Below are 22,215 nucleotides of genomic sequence, written 5' to 3' on the forward strand. Positions count from 1 at the left end.
ACATTTTTTGGGGTTTTTTTTTGGTAGATAAATTCTATTTAATTTACATGATTTCCACTTATAAATTTAAACCCTTGGTCATGAAGACAAAATTTCATTATGTTGAATATGATAACTGAGAAAACTCAAGACTGAAGTTATGATCAGATGTGTGACCTTACAGAGTAGGAAAAATACTTTAAGAATTAACACAGTAAGACATAATAAAATATTTACAATGTTTTATAAAAGGAAAAAAAAATGCTAAAAAGATTTGTACTTACCACAATATCTTTTCCAGCCCACTTGCACTCATCCCTTCGGGAATGAGACACAGGCCAAACAATCTAAAGACACAAAACAAAAATCAGATTGTGTTATTACATGCTTCAATATTCACAAATTGCAGGTCGAATGCTAGAGTGCCTTTATCCAGTTTCTCTTTCCCCCATTCTTTTCCTTATTCCCTTTTCTTCCTTAAAATTTGACGACAAATAAATGTAATATTGGGAACAAAACAGGGATAATAGGAGCCACAGTAAAAACAATCTTGAAATATAGTCTGTATTGTGAATTTCAGCTGTGAATCTCGAATATTAATGATAAGACGGTTGACTCTCCATTAAGTGAATGTTCTTTAAATGTTTTAAATCTCATGGAATGGAGACTAAGAGCAAAAAATTGCAGATACTTACTAACAATAAATGGGATCTGTGTGAAATTCAATCACACATTAGTTACAGCATCGGAAATGAGCTGTTTGCCTCAGTGTATCTACTAGTTTACTCTTTTGCCAAGTTTAGTTAATTAAATAATAAAAAGAAGCCATGGGATTTGACAAGTTTCACACCATCAAAATAGAAATGTTTATGCTGTTCCTATAGAGCAGCACTAACACAACTAATCCTAAACCTAAGGATTTGCTGTAGTGTTTTTGCAGAAAATGGATCTCACCTCATACAGAGAAAATCAAGAGACCCTCAGAGTCAATTATTCATGTTTCTTTGAAAAGCTTTTAGGAATTACATATAGAATAAAACATGATCTTCCCATAAAATGCAAGGCTATTCATTTGGGAGCCTCAGATAATGCAATATGAATGGCCATAAGTCTGGATTACAGTCTTGGTGTTCAATATAGAAAGCAAAAGGCAAAGTATTAATGAAAAAAAAACAAAAAGAAAGAAGGATGAACATGGATGACAGAAGAGGTCAAAGGAGACGTTATATATGACATTTGAAAATACAATTTGCAACATTTTTAAATTCAAAATTTTCTTAAAACTTAATGAAATTCAAACACAAACAAACATGTTAAGTCTACAAAATAAGGCTGAAAATTTTATGAGCACATTCTCTCTCAAAGGATTCCCACTACTTCCTGTTGCTATTCTCAGCTTAAAACGTGCAGAGACACGCGAAAATTAAAATTTACTACATTGAAAAACATTAACCAAACTTCTCAGATCTCCCAAAAGGACCAGTTCAAGTTCAGTTCAAGTTTTGGGCAAAAATTTCAATATTTTTAAAACCAGTATTCTAGATGTTCTTTTTCCTTAGTCTCATATTTTCCTCAAATTTGGTTTAAAAGACAGTTAAATCGATCTCTTTTTAATAAATTGAAAGATTTGGCTTTTTGAGTTTTGATGTTGCCACGAGCATTTAGACAGAAACCTGAGGGGTTTTTTTACATGGCAGAAGAAACAATCAGTAAAGTTTGAGCTCGAGTTCAGCACTGACTGCATTGTAATTTTGATTTAAGTTTCTTACACAACTCTCCTGTCTATAATAAACAGATCTCCAAATTCTTTAAGCCTTTTGCCTATTCTTAAACCTAAAGTCTAAATTGTAAGTCTTTTCTCTAAGTCTGTTGCTAACATACATTTTCATGTTACCGGCAGCAATTCTTTATTTAATATTTTAATATTTGTATATAAAATCAAAGAGTGTTCTAAAGGTATCTAAATATGTAAGTATGTAAGACACAATTCCTCCCATTCTACAGAGCTGTTTTCTGCAATGGAAACACCTTCTTTCCTTTAATTATTCCAGATGTTTTGCACATTAAGCTATTGATCCCTCAGAGAATTCAAATAAATAGCTAGTTTCCTTTATAGCTGCTCTAAAGAGAATAGAAAAGAAAATACCCAGTTTTCCTTTTATCCTTTTATCCTTAGAGAATACAAATGAATAGCCTGTCTTCCCTCTGAACAGAAAACACAAGGTATTTATTGCTATCATCTTAGGAAGCTAATAGTCAAACGGCCAAAAGGTCAGGAACACCAAGAAAAAAAAATAATCCCTGGGTATTAAAGCAATATATCTCTCATAAAAGGGTACTCTCTGGATTTTAAAAGTGTGCCATCAAAACACTTAATATAACAAATCAAACCTCCATCCCATTGTTTACCTTCTTGGCATTTTGTCTTATTAAAATAAATTAAAAATTAAATTATTTATTTAGACTCCAACAGAAGAATGACACTAAACTATTTGTCAGCTTTTAATGAGTCACCAACTTTTACTGGAAAATTATACTCTTCATCAAGAATGGCAATATTTTACTGACTTATTCCTCTTTTATTAATACTGAAACCATTTTGATTTGAAAGCAGCAGAAGCAGAGGTCCTACAAGTGCTGGGTTAAAGAAGAAAAATCAACACTGAACTCTCAAACAGCTTGTTTTATCTGCAAACAAATACAGGGCAATAAGGCCTCTCTGTGCAAATTGTCATAAGAGATGTTTGGTTTTTTAGCAGTACACATGAAAGTATGTCTTGTTTGGGAAATAGTTGGATTATTCACTTATCCTTCACTTTTTTTCAGTAGTCTGAAAAAAATATTGCAGATTATACTGTCAAAGGTCATAGGCTCATTATAAATTTCTCTTCACAGAGTCAGCAAATATTTTCATTGTAACAGTATTCCTGACATCCAAACACTTACTACATAATTCCAACAGTGCACAACATAGTCTGAGTAATAACAAGTCTTCAACATTAGAAGTATATATTTACATTGCACAGAACATGAATGAATGTACCTTTTGATATTCCTTGATGTTAACCAGGTTGAAGGAAAATATGTGATCCTTTGCTCCAACGTACAGCCGACTCCGTTCTTCATCCAAGAGGAAAGTGTGGTAACTGGAGCTGTTAGCTAGTCCATTGAAATTGATTATATTGTTGGATTCCAACATTTCTGTAAGACAAAGGGAACACTTTTGTTGTTAATACAGTCAAATGAAATACAGACTTATATTTTGACTTGCATAGATACCATTTTAGGAATTTATGCTCAGTGAGTAGGAACCAGTGAAAGCATTACGTACCTGGGCACTTGACTGTTTTTATTGCAAGTACTGAAACTGGTGGTGAGATTCAGCTCTACACAAAGGTCAAAACAACAGCAAAATCAATTAAAAGCCTGTACGAACTTTTAGGTGGTAAAATTCTATCCATGTAGCTCATCAACTGTTGGACAAAGTTCAATTTTGTTCAATCAATGAGATTTGCAAGGATAAACTTGAGGACAACCACCTGATAAAAAACACACCTAAACACAAAATCTACTTCCAGCAGAAAGAACTATTTCATACAGATCCATAAGTTACAAGAAAAGGGATAAGAATGACCAGCTGATGAGAGGAAATAAGATGTAACATCTATTCTTACATGTATTATTCTTTTCTGAGCTTTCTGACACAGGCAGTATGTTGTTCCCTTGCTTGGAACAAGAATGAAGCTAGAGAAGGTAACTTGGCTTCTGTTAAAGAGTAATACTCTAGTTCTCATGCTCCTCACAGAGTCATTGCACTTGATAGGAGTTTTTTAAGTACAAGGATCCTCAGCATCTTAGCTATTCAGACATTAACAAAGTCATACATACTTCTCTGAAACTGCTGAAAAATATTTTTGCCATAATATAATGTAGACTATATTAGTACAAATACTCATGAAAACACTCTTTCTTTATTCCTGTCTATCTACATTCATATCAGGACCAAAACCAAACCATCTCTATCATTTTAAGGCATACCTGCACTAGTAATTCATCAATAAGAAAGATTCCTGGTGATGGCAAATCCTATGTGGTTCAAGCCCTGACCTTGGGACGTACAAAGGCAAACATGCAGTTTTAGGAGCAGGAGTAGTTCTATTGATGGACCCAGAAGGACAGATGAGAAAGGGACTGAACACATCCAATGCAAGGGCTGATGGCCCAAGCTTCATGTATCTAACATTTGTGTTACTTCTGCCATATGTGCAAGCTGAGAATGTCTAGGATTTGTCTAACAGTGCAGCTACCTGCTATGACTTTTTGGTTTTCGGTAAGATCCCTCCCATTTTCCATCATTACTCCAACTGAGGAATGAGTGTAAGCATCCCCTATGCTGTTAAAAATCAAGGAGAAACTGCTGTTAAAACAGAAATTGCTGCCTAATTTTTTTTTAATCTTATTTTTCCTCTTTCCCCCCCTTATTTTATTTTAACAAGAACAAGGTGTATGTTAGATGAGGCTTTTTTGAACCTACATAATAGTAGTACACATGAATTTACAGAATTTCAGCACCTGCATCTTTGTAGTCCTGCAGATGTTAAACCTATTTTTCATGTTCACTTATACCAGGTGGATTTTGAAGCAGGCTGATACTCTGAAATGGAAAGCATTAGTAGGCAACATATTCAAGGAAGACAAAGATAACACTGAGAGTTGCATAACATTTGGGCTAGTTTTGCTCTGGTGTTCTTTGTATTTATTTGAAAAAACTCTCACTAGCACCAAAAAGAGTTAATTCGCAAAGCAAAGCATCACAGCACACACTATATTATGTTCCATATTCTACACTTTTTCTCACTAAATATAACTATACATTTGTATCACAGTATACTTTTTAAAACTTGTACTGCTGGAGACTGAAGTTCCCTTTTTTTTTTTCCTTTTTTTTTTTTTCTTTTAAATGAAACAATCAAATCACCCCAAGCAGTCTTGTCAAAATAATTCTTCTGGCTTCCTGCCAAGTTCTAGAATTTGACTCTATTGTCCTCCGGTTCATTTATTTGCATTTTGTTAGAGACTTTACTAATTCTCTTTACTTTGTAATGACTGATTCAGATGTTGAATGTCGACTCACTGAATAGTGAGTGATGTAGATGATTGATTGCTTAACTTGTCTTAGAACTCTCTTGGCTAGAAATGCTTTGCTGTCATCTGTATCTGATCATTTTTCTTATAATATAGCTGTCAAAAACCTTTGTAATTTTTTCATCTTTCTTGGTTTGAACTCACATAGGTATGATTCTGTCCTTTGTGACTGCAGTGTAAAGACAAGTGTCTGCTGAAGTCAATGTTACACAAAGGTAAAACTGATAAAAATGGAAATAAGATCGGTTAGGCACACAGCTACTTGGCTTAAAAGGAGCCTGATATGATTTTCCTAATGCAGAGATCTAAATATTCACATCTACAGATGGTGATTGATGTTTTCTTTTCTTTCTAATATTCATGAAAAAAGTGAGATCATAACATTGGAGTCTAAGGTTTATTATGGCCAAGAGTAAATTACATCATCATCTTCACTGTTCATAAGTCTCTACAGTATAACTTAAAAGGACCAGATGTAGCTGTGCAGGGAAATATATATATTTTTTTCTTTTAATTATCTGTGACTTTCAGAGTAAGCAACAATATTAAAAGTAACTATGTTGGGTTTTTTCGTGAACATGCAACTTAAACTAAAAGCTAAATTCCATTGTCTAAAATTAGGACATTTCTTCTAGGTTTTAATCCAGTCTGTGTCGTATTGTCACATTACTGACTGTTGCAGATGACTAGATTTCCAGGGTCTGTTGCCCAAAAGATTAGGCCTAAGCATGCTCCAAGCAGTGTATTTCAAATTGTTTGACATCAGGTTTCTCCCCATCAGGAATCAGGTTGAGAATACAGGTTGTGGAGAAAAATGTCATTTGTGTGTTGATGATTCTCAATCACTGCTAATTTAGTTAGGTTTGAGCTACATCACAAGTAGAAGGTGAAAACCTAAATAATTTTTGCAGATCCTCTGCTGTTTATTTTAACTTACATGTATTTGTTCAGTGATGAATATGGCTTTACAGGACATTCTGGACAGGCTGTTGAAGAGCAAAGCAATGACATTTGCACAATCAATACAAATTAAGTATTCGACTTCCCCAAATTCATTAATTTCAAAGTGTTTACTATCCAGTGTCTTCAGTAGCCAATCAGTGGCTACTGCTGATAGAAACAGGGCACACTCCCAGAAGGGCACTGACATCCATCGATTCTGTTAAGTGTCGATCACTCATGCTGGCAAGGATGATTGCTGATAATATAAACCAAGATTTACAACAAAGATTGCATTGTAATGACAAGAGGAGAATGATGAATGTCTTCAATAAATCAATGAGATTAATACTATCTATGATGCATACCCTAATTATTTTCCTGGGTTTTTTTTGTTCTTATTAAATGTTGGCATATCCATGAGCTATACAGACACGTAACGGTTGCCTGTATTTAAAGTATTTTTTTTTTACTTCCTCTATGATCTGCGCAGTTATTTTTATTGCAAAAATGTAACATTATTCCACCTTTTCTTTTGCAGTCAAGTACCATTTCTTCAGTAATTGCCCAGAGATAATTTTCTTATTTCCTTTTGATACATCCTCAGTTGTAGTCATGCTTGTAGTTTTGAACAGGAATGAATGAGCCCTATACAGTTAACCACTGTACACTATGACTAGCATTGTCTAAAAAATGCTCTAAGATGTAGATTTAGAGTGGGTGGTGATATTTTGAAAGTAATAGATATGTTATTGCTTTTGTTATTGGTGTTTGCTTCCCATTTATTAAGTGTTGCAGGTGACCAAAACTAACGGTTCAAAATGCACCATATCTTAAAAGGTAATCATATTATCATGAATTTTCACAGTGATGACCAGTGAAACCAGATGGAGATTGAGTTTCTCAAGGTCTGTGGGCCAGATTCTCCTATGAACCACTTCACTTCAAACTGCTTTAATTCACAGTCCTGACTTGCTTGCTCCATCTTACTCGTTCTTCTCTGCCAGTGTCCCAGTTTGAAGTATTTGACCTTTTTCAGTGTGCCTTTCTGCAGACTCTGCATGGTCTTTCTTCCATTAACTGATGTTTCTCTTGATCCAGTCTGACTTGAGTCAGAACATTCACTTTGCCAGGCCAAGCTGGCAAATTTACAGAAGTAAACCAGTCCCTAACCCTTGCCTTCCTCTTAATACATGGTTATTTAATTTGCTAATGGAATCGTAACTTAATAGTATGTATACACACAGAGGGCCAAATTCCTGCTGTGGAATCCATGGAGATATGCATGCACAATGAATGTAGATTTGTTTTATTTTTATCACACTTTTTCATTAAAGAAGCAGCTAGAAAACCACAGCTATACCTAAGATGAATACAGGCAGGCAGATCCTGAAGTTTGCTTTATCCATGGTTGGTATTCCACTCTAAACCTTGTTTTATGTCTGTGTTCCTTCAGCAGACTTTGTCAGGAGGAGAACATAACAAAAGAAAAACATCTTATTTTTTCCTTATCTACTAACAGGGAAGCTGTCTTTGTAGCAAGAGGGAATTTGCCTGTGTAACAAGTCAGAAAATTTGTGAGCTTTTGGCCTGTGTTCCTGCTATAGACTTCACAACGACACACCAGCCAAGATTATTTTTGTTGTCAAGGGTCAAAGGAGCACATCAATTTCTCTAAAAATCAGAGGAAAGGTCTCCTAGTTTCCTCAGAAGGATTCAGATCTGGACCTGTCCTACTCCCAGTGACTCTGCAGAGTGACTGGGTTATACAGGCAGTGCTGCTCGTCATAACACGCTCGTGAAGCCAACGAGTGGGTTGCTGGTTGCACGAAACTCTCGACCTTCATTCCTTTGCCAGCAACGATAATATCTCACTGTGTATCTCCTAGCAGTAGATAAAAAAATGAGTCAATGCCATTATGCCATCAAACAGGGATTTTGCTGAACTGTGAGCAGTGCCTCCCACAGCCTCATGCTAGAACATTTCCTTCTTCTCTCGCCAGGCCTTTACTTTGGCTACAGAGGATCAGGTGGCTGCATGTTTGCACATGCATTTGTTGCTTACACAGATGTATACTGTGCCTGTTCTGTATATCAGCATGTATATCTTTCTAAATAATCCCAGGTGTAAATTAGTCATTACTCTTTGAGTAATCATTTGCTGAATTCTAAGATAGCAATTCTACCACACAAGGAAAGAAGTGAGTATTTTAAGTTCCAGCCTCTCCTGCAGCTTTCCCATTTTACTGCTGTGAGTGTAGATGGTGACTTCTGCCCCAGCCAAAGAGTCAAGGAAAAGGCAGGGACTGGCAGGAAATCAAGACAGCTTCCTGCAAGGCATTAGCCAGCAGAGTGTACCTGGCAAATCCAGGAACGTAAGCATGGTCTCAGAAGGCACCATATTTGTTGTGAGTCTGTTCCCCACCCCAGAGACACAACAGCTGCCATGCATACAGTGGGATATTTCAGTGGGGTCTTTCCATATATTATGAAAAACACTCAGATGGGTGCTTGTCTGAAATCAGGTGAGCTTGACCCCATGCCAGATCTAATGCTTAGAAGCACACTCAATGGCCTGAAGAATAACTAATCCTTTCTCCTACCCAGGATTTGACTACTTTATACCACAATTACTTTATTTCATTGACACCTCAGATATCACTGGAACCTTAGGATCTAGCCCTTAGTGAGCAGAATGGTTCAGTTGCCCACTCTAGGAAAAAATAAGAAACTTGCTAACAGTCTATGTTACCACTCAAATTTCTAAAAAACAATTAATTAAAACAAGGAAAACTATTTTAATATTTTAATATTTCACCTGAGGGGAAAAAAATTAAACAATAGTTGCAGAAACATATTTTTGCTACATATTTCAATTTAACTGGTGAAGTTATCAGTCTTTCAGTAACATTTAAACTGTTCCAATATTTCCAAATTATTTTTATCAATAAGACTTTTATTTCATATTAGGAGCAGAAGAATAAAGACACAAATTATCAACACCCTTCCCTCCCCAAAAAAACCCAGCTTATGCTTTCATATAATTCTAAAAACCCAGCTTATGCTTTCATATCATTCTAAAATTACACTGCTTGGAAATATCAGAAAGTAATCACTTTTATCTCAAATGAAACAAAAAACAGGCTTATGAAGTGTATGAGATCACATAGTGTAATAAGTGATTTATCCATTTTTAGAAATGTAACATAAAAACTTCTGTAATCAGCACCTTTGGGTTTTTGCTACACTAGGAGTCAGAGAAACTTGAAACTACACTACTTTGATCATGTATCCAGCACTTTGAGGAATTGTCTTTTAACATTAATAGAATGAATGAGTAAAATTCATGCTTGGATTTACATCCTTCTCTCTTCTGATAGCTCTTGTTTCTTCCAATCAATAAGAGAGTTTTGGATGAATATCAGCAAGAGGATGAAAACAGCAACTGCAGTTAAACAGTCTGTGTAGCTCACATACAGATACACACAGCTCTGCTGTGCACTTTAATTGTAGCAAAATAAAGCTGGGACTTCTTCTAACCACTGACCCTCCTTGCACAGACTTCTGTGCCAAAATAGAGTAAGTGATGATGCCCGATTTTGCTCTTAATTTACCCTAACGAAAATCAATGGAATTATACCATGGAAAAGATTCTAAACACTGTGGTTCTGAAATGTGTGGAATATATTTAGTGTCCATTAGAATAAACAGCACTTCAAATCAGTAAACATTATTTATCAAGTTTTTCCTACAATTATTTATCAAACGTACCTACAAACCTCTGTGCATTAAAAAGGAATTTTCAGTTTTTCCAAATGTCGTAAATGTAATTATTAATCAAATGGCAGCAAAAACCCTCATAAAATTTCTCAACTCAAAGTGAATTTTCTCATGCTGAATAGCACTCTATCAAACAAAGTTTTAAATTTTCTTCAAGTTACACAAACCAAACTAGTTCGACTTACACTGTCTTTTTAATTATTACACATTCAAATAAGGAACAAGAAATTTCTCATTAATCGCTACATTCAAAATGGAAAATAAACCTTTTATATAATTTTTACATTAATTTTCTGGATTCTGGGCTGGGAGGAGTGCATTCCTACCTGAAATTTCATGACATAGAAGTAAACTTGAACTATAATTCTGACAACACCAGGAAATTACAGTGTAAAGAGCTTTAATAGTTTTAAAATCTCCCAAAAAAGTCTTAATCCAGTTCACACAACACACAGTTAAAGCTGTAGAAATTCCTGACATGGGATGCTGTAAATGGTAAAATTTTTTATAGTTTCAAGGGGCAAAGTGATAAAATCAAGAAAAAGAAATCCTTAAGAGGCTATTAAATTTAGAGACACAGCCTCTAGCTCACCAAGTTCCTGAAATTCAAATTGTAGGAAACTTAGAGAGTATTCTGGGGAATTATCATTCTCTGACTGACCTAACCCTGTTATCTTCTACAATGGAGAATCCCTGTTACGGAAACCCTATATTATGTGTTTGCTTTGGCTGTGGTTGGAGACAGCATATTTCCCTCCTAGTCACTTGTGGATAAAAGTGCAGCCATGACCTGAGTCTTGACGAGGAAAGTGAAGATACAAGACTTGAAATCTAATTCAGCAGAATGACTGCTGCAACTCCCTTCTCAGCTGGCCTATGCTCTGTGCCTGCCCATGGCACCTCCCTCACCCATCCTCCTCCCCACTCCATCTCCCCTCCTCAAAGCCTTTGGGGCCTCCCTGGGTGAGTGGAAGTATTTGCAAACAGCATCACTTCATGCTGATTGAACCCAGCTTCTGCAACAGCATTTCAACCTCTAATTCCTTCTAAATGCCTTTTTGTTTTGAAATAACTTGTCCATATTTGATCTTTTAAGTGAACTCCAGAAAGACCCATCTGCAATTTCCAGTAGAGATGGAGGAGGGAAAGTGACTGGATTGCCAATAGCACTCAGGTAGCACCTCCTGTCTGGATGGCCTTAATGCATGAGGAGGTTTGGAAACAACTTCATGGTCCTTGACCTTAGAGCACAAGTTCATTTGCTTAAAGACATGTCAATGTAAATATATTTGGACTTGTTTGAACACCAAATCACCTGGTGCATGAGCCTCTATTCAGAGCAGCCTTAGAAGGGTAACTTCTGAAAGTAACTTTAGGATGTTTTGACTCCAAGCACACTCGGCCAGTCCCACCTGAACTGGCTTGTAGCAGTTTCCTTGTGGCTGCTGTCAGCTGACATGGCCCAAATATAGCATGTCCAGCCACATCTCCTCCCACCTCCTGCAGCAAATGTCAGGAAGAAGGGGTGACATGCACACAAGCTACAACTCACAAAAAAAAAAAAAAAAAAAAAAAAGAAGAAAATACTATTCCAAAAGCAATAAAACCAAGCAATGTGTTTTTCAATGAAATTAACTTGGAGGGGAGGGGGGAAAAGCTGGTGTGGCTACCTACCATGCCAAAAATCCATCTGTTTCCATTTTTTTTTTTGTTATTCTTTTCCTCTCTCTTTGAACTAGCACAAAGGAGATCTAGTCCACACCACTGATCCTAGGTGTCTTGTCAATCTAAATAAATGATAGCTCCTTCTTGCATCAACACAATAGCATCATTATCCTCAGTGTTAGCATCAGGAGAGAAAAATAATGGAAGTTTTATGTTTCTGAAGCTCCAGTGGAATATAAATGAGAACCATTATATCATTTTTTGCTCCAGCCACAAAAAATACACTTTTCTTGCCACGACAGAAATCAGAGATCACATTCGTATCATTTACTTTGTGTCCCTCTCAGAACAAACACCTTTAGAGAATGATCTATAGAATGAAGGTATTAGTGAAATGGTCCAGGCACACTGAAATGGAAAGCAGGGTTCGCCTTCTCATCTGTGTTAGGTAAAATGAGAACTACCAAAATGTAACAATTTCTGCAAAATGTACTCCAAATTTTAACTTATTTCATTTTTTTCACACTCTACATTTATTTGCGCTTTGTGTGCTTTAAAACAGGACCATTTTTCACCTGAATTTAGGAAACATTATCCATTGGCACCAAATTGCCATACCTGCACAATGAGTTTAATAAATTTCTTGTGTACATTGTGTAGCTTCAGTGTAATTTTGGTTTATGTAAAGGGCACATTAAAAATTGGAATGTTGTGGGGGAAAAGGCAGGGCACTTTCCAGTTACCCTTCCAGACCCAATGATATTATTCATTCTCAGCAGCTCCGCTTAGTTACTCTACTAATTTCCCTCCAAAAGAATGCTCCTTTGGGTGCAGTATTCAAGTGTATGTGTATGTCAACTGCTGCACAGGCTTCCAAATGCCCACACTGATCCAAGATACCATGAGTCACTGTTGACAGATGAGGAACATTCACACAAAATCCCCACTGAAAGTTAACGGAGAACTCACATTTTTCCTTGGTCATACACTAACACATTGTGGTTAATGGTATACTCCAGGGATTTGGGGAAAAAATTTAAAAAATTAAAGTTACAATTCATCTAAAATTGAACAGGACACTGATTCAGTGTTTCCAAATTAAAGCAACACTGAGTGGTTCGAAATAAGTTCTAAAGACAGATTTCAGCTGACTAGAAACTGGTATAACTACAGCTCTATTGCTTTTAGTAAACCCAAATTAATCTACAGCAGATGTGGATATAACTTAAACTCTTTAAGTGAACTGTACTAAGCATGCTTTTAAAACTCCTTATTGTCTAGCAAGATTTTGATTTGATCTGCAATAAACTAATTTCACAATAAAGTTCCTACATATTTATAATGTTTGAAGACTAAGTAATACCCAAGAAAGACATTATAAAGCAGCATCATGACATTCTGTTGTTATTCTAAGATAGCTGGGGAAATGACTCCTTATCCTGATGATGAAGAGGTTTCCTATTGACACATACATATTGGAAAACCTTCAAGAACAGATATCTCACAGTCTTGAAAATAGTGAATCCTGACCCTCCATGGAGCATTACTAATCAGTGTACAACAAATACTCTACTTTTTCCAAAGTTTTCAAAAGTTATTTCAACCATTTTTGTTCCCTGTAATGTCAAATAAATAGTCAAAGTCTTTTGTTTTATTTTTTCCAAATGTAATTCCAGCAGCAGCTGACATGGTTTCAAGTATAATGGCAAACACTTGGGTATATTCCGCTAGCCTAATTATGAAAGGCATCAGGGTAGATGTGTTTTCTTTTTGTAGCCACTAATACTAATTTGACCTTCTGGGGAAACAATTTGAAAATGTCAACATTTGCATGCCTGAATCCTGCTATGAACTAAAAGGATTCGTGTGCAGAGGTCCTGCCTCAAGCTGTGACACACTACTTACCTCCTCGGAGGGAGTTAACACATTAATTTGAACAAATGAAATTAGAACAGCCAACTCTCCACGGTGGGCAGAGGAAAAGTACCCTGACCATAGTGGCTGACTGCAGTTTAAGTGGAATATTGCTTAATTAAACTATTGTACGACAGCTGCAAAAGGAGTGCATAAACACCCCACAGAAGAGGAGGTCTCCAAGCTTGGAGCTATATACCAAAGTATTACTGAGTTCCTTAAAAGGAAAGTTACTGTTGCCCTTTTTAGAAGTAAAACTTTGAGATTTAAGAGAATAATTTACACGTTTGCTGCTTTCTGCAGATGTATATTCCAGAAAGCACTCCTGAGATTCAGATGCTAACAAGTTTGAACAGGAATCTGGTAGAAAGGTCTGCAAGCTGAGGAAGCTTGCATCTGCTGCACTGCTCAGTTCAACCAGTTCGTGACCCTTGAGGTCTAATCCAAAGCCAAGCAAAGGCAGTGGGATTTTACTGATTGTGCTGAAAACTGTATCAAGCCAATGGATTAAGGGTATGATTCCTACAGGACCTATGTTTTCAGGAACTTCCTCCAAAACATTTACCCTTATAACCCCAGAAACATTTTTTAAAAAGTATGTACTTTAAGCTAAAACACAGGGTCCCGATGGATGTCACTAGGTAACACTCTTATGCGCAGTGCTCCAAATATATTCCTTATTTTATGATTAAATGTTCAAGCCGACATGCTTTCACAATGATCTCTGTAGGGAAAATATAAGCACTGGGAGTTTTCTATTTTGCCTTAGTCTAACTCATTTGAGTTGAGAGCAGGCTTTAGGAAGTGGAATTTGGTGTTGGTTCATGCATGTTCTGTGCAGGTCCCACTGTCTCCCATGCTATTTGAGAACTCTGTTTCAGAATACTACTAAAATAACGAATGGTATGCACTACACTGAACATGACCTGGGCCCAAGTATTCGTTATGTCACAAAGCAGTTTGCCTAAAATAAGCGTTATGTAGGTCAGTGGAAGTCGTGAGGTCCCCCTGAGGATCTCAACAAAAAGACTGTCTGTCTCTATTTAAGAAGATAAATTAATTAAATCCCATTTTATTCTGCAAAAGAGATCTCACCATTAAGCTAGATTGCAGTATTTTAACCATAGGTATTCATTCCTTACCATGACTTAGATTAATATATATATTTTTCGTATGTTATCCTTACTTTGTTTAGTGTGCAGAATTGATGAAACACCAAATTTCTCTCTTTTTGAGCTTTTCAGTATTTGCCCTAATGATTACATAGCCTTCAAATGCCGGTCTGGAGGAGAAAATTATTAAATTGCTTTTCATCTATACACTATGGTAAAAATCAGAAAAATTATTCAATACAAAATAAGCTGTTATAATTTCTAATTTATGTAGGCACAAGAAGAAAGCAAACAAAAATACCCTAAAATAATAGGCATTTGATTTGACTCAACAAGCCCTGATCTTCAAGGGTAGAAGAGGAATCAATCACCTTAACCTTTTTGTCCCCTGCCTCACTCATCAGAGTAGAACTGCACTAAATGAAGTAGGAATGTTACACACAGATCTCACCTTACTGGTTTACCCAGCCCCACTCTGTGCATCAAGAGATGCAGAAATGCCTTAGAAATAAAAAAAAATATGGTGCAATTAAAGTTTGCATGGTACTTCTGCATATGAAATGGGCTGCTGAATCCTCCAGTTGTGTGAGGAGACAAAGGCTTCCTCTCTGGAATTCAGACTCAATGCTAGACCAGGTACTGTGTCACAGATTCACATCCAGAAGTGAATGTGTTGGCCAAATAGTTCCAAATAGAAAAAAGCAGGACACTCATAACGCAAACTTTCAGTCCAGAGAGTTACACTTTTCAAGAAACTAAAACCATTGATTTATCACAGGAAATACCAGACACAGATAATAAGTGTTCAAATAATAAGGCACTTTTTCTATGAGGAAATGTATAACTTTTTCTAGTCTTACAAATTAACAAACACACATTTCTACTGAATTCAACAGAATTTAAATCCTGATTTAGATTATACACATGAAAATACTTCTGCAAGTCAAAAATATAGACTGTTTAATAATTATATGAACACACTTCACATTTTACTGCGGAGGAAAAGCAGAGTGAAATGGACAACCTGTAGTTTCCTCGCATTGGAAACCTCCAGATCTGCATGCACATCCTAATTCCTGTATAATCCTGAGTGGTTTACCTCTTAAAATAAACATACTCTACCTTATGTCCTTACTGGATTACTGTGAGTAGGATGTTTACATAAAGGATATGGCTAAGTATTCACTGAACATAACAAGAGTACGATTCATTCCCATGCATTAGAGCCCATTATAATTTGGTGGCTATATTTAAATAAACCAACATTTAACTATGCCAGCAATTACTATCTAAAGTTAATACTCTAATTGTGTCCAATCCTTCCCCTCCAGAGTCTGATTCATTGAAATGTTTGTCTGGCTCTACCACTACCCGTGGAGTGTAAATATGAAGATGAGAATTTTGTGTGAGAGAAAATAAGCATAATTTATTGTCCAGGTGTATTAGACACCAGTTTAGTAAACATTAATATTTTCACAGTTAATAATACTAATTACACTGTGTGTTACCCTTCATGCAAAGATCTGACCACAATCTAATAAACAACAGGACCCAAGTCTCATTGTCAGTCATTTATTTGGGCAGTTTAGAAGTGCTTCAAAATGGAAAAAAGTGTTTTAAAACTTCTTTGTGCTAACTAATTGTGGAATATCTCCACGACATGAAGTAAAAAATCCACCATAATGGTGAGTGCCATTTCAGGCTGACACAGCACCACAAGTTTGAAACTTACTGTGCCTGAGCGAGTAATGTCTGTGGGAAAAAAAAAAAAAGAGATGGCTAAGGGGTGATCTAATTGTTGTCTTTGATTACCTGTTGGGCACAGTGAAATAACAGGAGGTAACATGCACAAGTTGAGTCAGGGAAATACTGAATAGGATATAAAGGGAAAACTCTTAACTTGAACAATAACTAGAGAGGTTACAGAGTCTTCTTCCTTGGATACCGTCAAAACTTGACAGAATCAGACACAAAACCTCTGATCTAATTCTGAATACAGTCTTGCTTTGAGCAGGAGGTTGAATTAGACTCTTCCAATCACAATTTTTTCCCTATGAATTAAATATACTGATTTACCTTCGATAAATTAGGACCTAACAAAAAAATAACAGGACATTGCAGGCATATTCCTCCTGTTACTAAAAAAAAACCCAAAACGCCCCCCCCAAAATCCCCCCAAACAAAACCAAACCCAGATAAACAACCAAAACTTATTAATCTCTCTTAAAGATGATTTTTCCTGAGGTATTCCTGAGGGTAAGAATTCCTTTACTGTAAGCAAGAGCAGAAAGCAAGCAACTGGCAACAGGAGATACGGCACATATTGGTTCTTGTAGAACAGGTGGGGGATACAATGGAGCATAAATACTACTGCTTCTGCATTACTGGTCAAATGAGGATCCATAGCTCTCCTTGAAAGAGGGAAGACTGAAATATCAAATGTATTGTAGTATATGCATGTCAGATATGTCAGATAGAGGAATTCAGATGCAATTTTGGCAAGATTCTCAGACAGCATAAGCATATGCAAGATAGCTGTGCGGATCTAATCTACTAATCATGTTTTTATTTCTTGTCCTCTCATATATTCTCAACACAATCTCTTTTTAAGTAAAAGCATTTATAAATCTTGCAAACATGAACCGGCAATAGTTCCTCTGGATTGATATTTTCTACAAAATAGTCCTCCATTTCTTTCATCTAAATTTAGTCTTTAGGTAGAAAGAACACAAAACATATTGCTACTGCTGTGGTTAGCCTTTATTGTATTCCCACATTAAAGGCCCCCATGAAAAATTTTCATGAGACAATGTGGTAAATATCATATAAAGGGGGTACAGGAATCATCACCTTAATGGTGATTAAAAAGCAATCTCAACACACTGAACAAATCTGGGTCCTTTTGACTTCACCATTCCCCAAATCTCACTCTAGCTGCTGGACAGCATGTGCATCACAGCCATAAAGAGCACATTGAGACTTAACAAACATGGTTTCATAGTTTATTTTGGAGAAGAATAGACTGGAAGAAACACTGAAGGTATTTACTGAGTTCAGAGTGTAGTACGTTGTGGCTATTTAAGAAACAAGGGAATGTTGATATAGAAAGACAAAAGAACTGCAGTGTTAAAAGCAACTCCTTTTCCTTTTATGGCCTGTTACTACTGCATGGCTGAACATTGCCACTAACTCTGTATTTTCAGAACATACTGAATTTAAGAAAACTCTTTTGTTCCACTTGCAGCCCACATGCTGACACAGCATCTCATCTCCTATTGTTCTGACTTAACTATTATAGGATACATTTGATGTGTTGAAAGATAAAAAGCACAAAGATTCCAGTTACCTTAGAGATAGCAAAAGAAGAATTACTTAGCAAAAGAACATCTAGCTGAGAAGAGACTGTTTCTGGCAGTTTCACTCTGGTGTGTGTGTTAGACCCACAAATGTGAGTTCAGACCCTGTAACCCAGGAGTCTTTGTTGGGGCTCTGCTGTGCCCTGGATGATCTCACCCTCTCCTGACTCCCACACACAGAGGTATACAGGGAAGAGCAAGCTCAACCAGTCTGAAATTCCTTTGACAGTTCAGACTCCAGAGAGATTCTGTAGCAGTGGAAGCAGAGCTCACAGCAACAGTTAGAGAGAGATGTTTTGAAGAAACAGATTTATTCAAGGTTAATAAATGTTTCTACTGTCATTTTCCATGGATGGTAATTCTAGTGATGAGCAGTGACCTCACAATGGAAAACTGGCTGCTAAAAAGTCTGCAGCATCTGATAAGTTACAGTGCTAGGCAAAAAGAGGATTGATTCTCATATAGTTCCCCTGAAAATTTTTGAGACAGCTGCTTCTCAAAATCTGAGCCCTTAAAGCTCCAGCCTTGTCTGGGATAGACATAAACAAGCTGTACTTCATCAGTATTGCATCAACTTAACTTGTATCAACAATCTGGCGAAGCTCTCAAGAAGTAATGTTCTAGTAAATTAATTTAAAAAATAAATAAAATTGTGTTGCTTGATTTCCCCATTGGCAAGTAAGTTCCATGGGTGTGGCAAAAAATGTGAAGTCTGACAAATATTATCAAAATCTGTGACATTTTGTTGAGAAACAGAATAGGGCATGAGCTGACATCATCATTAGGATCACAGCAGAAATGAGGAATCTCCACAGCTCCTCAAACGATCGTTTCACCTACTGAAAAGGAAATTTCGATGAATACATGGTTTAAAAAAGCAAATTGCTAGAGAGAAAAAGTTCTTTTACCAGAAAAATATTGTACTGTGGTTCCAGGAAAGACACGCATTCTTAGCTGGGTTCCTGAACACGGGATATCAAATGAAGGCAGGAGGAAATAAAGCCTGACTCTGCATGGTATGTGCCAACTGTGGTCTCATAAAGCCAAGAAATCTTGGAATGCTTTGAGTATGTAAAATTTTTAGAGCTCTAATAAGGCACACCTGAGCTCCTCTTTACCACATTTAAAGATATGTGCCACAGAAGGTAGATTTTGCTATGCATTTTCGTTTATTCCAGTAACCTGTAATTAAAATGCACTCATGTGGAGGAGAGCAGAGCACTCAGTTCGCCTGTTCAGATTCCTCTGAATTACTCCTCCAGACTGTTCCAAAGGGCACAAAATATAGCAATGTTCTTGAATTATTCTGAAGTAAGTTGGCTAACAAGAGTAAATGACACTGCTATGTCTGCCTTGTTGAAAACAAATATTCTTATATATCCTACAGATGTTCTTCCTCAATTTCTTGACTTACTGGAGTGTCTGTCTGCACCAGCTGTCTTGCTTCAGCATCTCCACAACTCTGAGCCAGAATGAGAAACAAACCTGTCTCTACTATTAATAAGATTTATTTTCATTTTACCTAACTAAGCAGTGCAATAAAAAACTGTAAGAATTAAACTCCTTCCATACCAGATACACTAGCTACAATAACCTTACTGTCCACCCTGCTATTCAGGTATTGGTATGAAAAGTCATATTGTATGCAGAGAAGTCAAAATGAGCTATGACAGTATGAAGGAACTGAGAGAATGTTGGTTTCACTCCATCCACTTTGTGTGCAGGAAGAGGTGATGTTACCCAGAAGCCAGACACAGTCCCAGCAGTGCCAGAATAATCAGATCTTATATATACAGTATATGTGAACCAGAGGTGGAGTATGGATAGCCAGTCATTTGGAACAGTCATGTGCCAAACAATTCTAGTAGCACAATACAAAAAAAAAAAAAAAAGCATGGAATCAAAATACACACTGTGTGGTATCAAAACAAAGGAGGACTAGGAAAATGTTCAAATACCTCAAGTTTTACAAGGAATCCACTTACATTTTTATTAAAAATAATAATAATATAGAATTATAATAAAATTAAATGCTGTCTGCCTTTAAGGCAAGGAATTTAGCTTGTATGTCATCCAGGAGTCAGAATATCAGTACAAAACACGTATAATTATCCTTTCCCAGTCAGAAGCTGGGCTGGCACTTTCTGTACTAGCTGATCTCTTGTAATCTTTACAACCATTTTTCACTAGATTATATTGGAGTACTGATCCCTAAATACACACACTGGTTGTCAACTATGGCAACATCCTATTGCTGACTTGAACTATTGAATAGGAGGCTACAGAAAAGGCTGACACAGACTCTCTCTGAAGTGTCCAGTGACAAGAGGTAACATAGTGAATTTTGATCAGATATCAGGGCAAACATCTTCAGCATGAAGGTGGTCAAACCCTGGCACAGAGGCCTAGAGGAGCTGCAGAATTTCCAACTTGGAAGATACTAAAAAGTTGCCTGGACAGAGCCGCAAATGACCTGATTTAGTCAGCCCTGCTTGGGGCAGGGGTTGGATATTAAACTCGATGACCTTCAGAAGCCCCTTCCAACCTAAATTACTTTGATTCTACAATAACTGACAAACCTGCCCAGTGTCACTATCTATAAGGGTAAGAGCAAAGGCTTAGGATCATATAGATCTCTCATATCCAGTTTCCCATGAAGTTACTCATATTCTCTTTTTAACAGCTAAAGCAGTTTTCACACAGGCATTCAAACCTATATGTATATGTATACATATATTTATATATATCCCACCACTTCTACAGCAGTCTACATGGTAAATTTCTTTCCTCAAGTAGGAAGGTGCAATGATGAATTAGGGGTTTCTGTTGGGGCACATAAGCACCTAAAACAGAATCAGTGAGGTTACAAAACAAGCAAAAATATCCAAGATAATGGCAGTGTATGTGTGCTATGTGTTATGCAGCTGAGAGTAGAAACTCTAAGACTTATCCCACTTAGTCCCACTTAAAGCGAGAGATCTTGTAATTCAGAGAAAAGTATTGCAACTAGTTAGAATTAGAAACTGAGATAAAACTAAAACAAAATCTTTCTTCGGTTTTCTGTCAGTGAAAACTCCAGTACTTTTGTTGCTGCTGCTGTTGTTGTTGAAATAAAGAGATCTCAGGAGCACAGGAACACTGTGGGGGTGGATACAGAGAAAGTGGCAACCGTAGACACAACTTCAAGCAAGCAGGTTCAAACTTAGCGACCTGTGTAGGAAGATAAATGAGACTTCAAGAGAAAACAGCACTGTTGGCATGAGGATGTTGTTAGGTGCAGCAGGCAAGCACTCTCGGTGCTGATAAATTGGTAGCTGACAAAGAGCTACATCTTATAATGATGACTGTGTAAAGCCATGATATATTTTTCCTACTAGTTCTTTGTCTTTCATCGTATCCATTTGATAAATCCTAAATGCACTTTGTGCTCTGTTTGAAATCAGAGAGGAAAAACAACAGGCACTTATCAATCCCATTATTTTATCTCTCAATTATCCTTAATTTAATAATTTTATTATTTTCACTTCTGTTTTAACTTTAAGGGCTTCTCTTGCAAACACTATTTTTTCAGGTGGTTTAGGTTACCAATAATTTTCAGTAAGAGTGATTTTCCATCTTTTTTTTCTTTTCTTTTATTTTTTTCTGAAAGCTCTTCTCTATATCATTATTTTGTCTAATCATCAGCCTTCCTGGAAATATTAATCATTATGTCCACTAGACTTTCAGAATAACCTGCGTCAAGTTTCTTTAAATTGCTTCTCTGTTTATTTTAGCCACAGTCTGAATAAAATTATTTGAATAAACAGGTCTGAAGCATATCCTGAATTGTACAGTTGGGATATGAACCTGAAATCCAACATAATTCCTGGCATTATAGTAATAGTATTTAGTAGAAAGAAAGAATTGTATTAAATTATAAGTGCATGTGGAAAGGTATTCTGTACAGCTAGATCTATTTTCCCTAGTAAAATACATTTTTTTATCCTTTATTTCTTATACAAAAGGGCATGAGTCTCATCTGGGAAGAACTATGAGAGTTTTGCCATGGCATTTTTTGGCTGATAATATACTCCATCTTTTGCATGTCATTTAGAACTAGGTTAGCTGAAACTATCAACTTAATGACACCAGGATGTGAAATTTAATGATATCACATTATGTAAAAAACCCAACGAGATTAAGATTATAGGATATCTAGTCTTTAACCAATGTTTCTTAAATACTGTAGTGCTTTGCGGGACATGGAACTTCAATGGTTAAATTACCTACATCCAACATATTCCAGTTTAGACCAGAAGAGTGATCACAGTTTGGAAGCCCCAGCG

The 22,215-nt window shown here is 36.4% G+C and overlaps 1 protein-coding gene across 2 annotated transcripts in view; it reads right to left on the bottom strand.

Moving 5' to 3' along the window:
- Positions 1–22,215, bottom strand: part of SEMA3A (semaphorin 3A) — a 325,143-nt gene that overhangs the window by 116,011 nt on the left and 186,917 nt on the right. For both annotated transcript variants that reach the window (XM_064656446.1, XM_064656447.1), the window contains 2 exons: positions 3,023–3,180; positions 264–326 (listed from right to left, as the gene is read on the bottom strand). In XM_064656446.1, the coding sequence (XP_064512516.1) occupies positions 264–326; positions 3,023–3,180 (221 nt within the window). The remainder of the gene's footprint in view (positions 1–263; positions 327–3,022; positions 3,181–22,215) is intronic.

This window comes from Pseudopipra pipra, chromosome 5 (assembly GCF_036250125.1).
Source record: "Pseudopipra pipra isolate bDixPip1 chromosome 5, bDixPip1.hap1, whole genome shotgun sequence".
Lineage (NCBI taxonomy): Eukaryota > Metazoa > Chordata > Aves > Passeriformes > Pipridae > Pseudopipra > Pseudopipra pipra.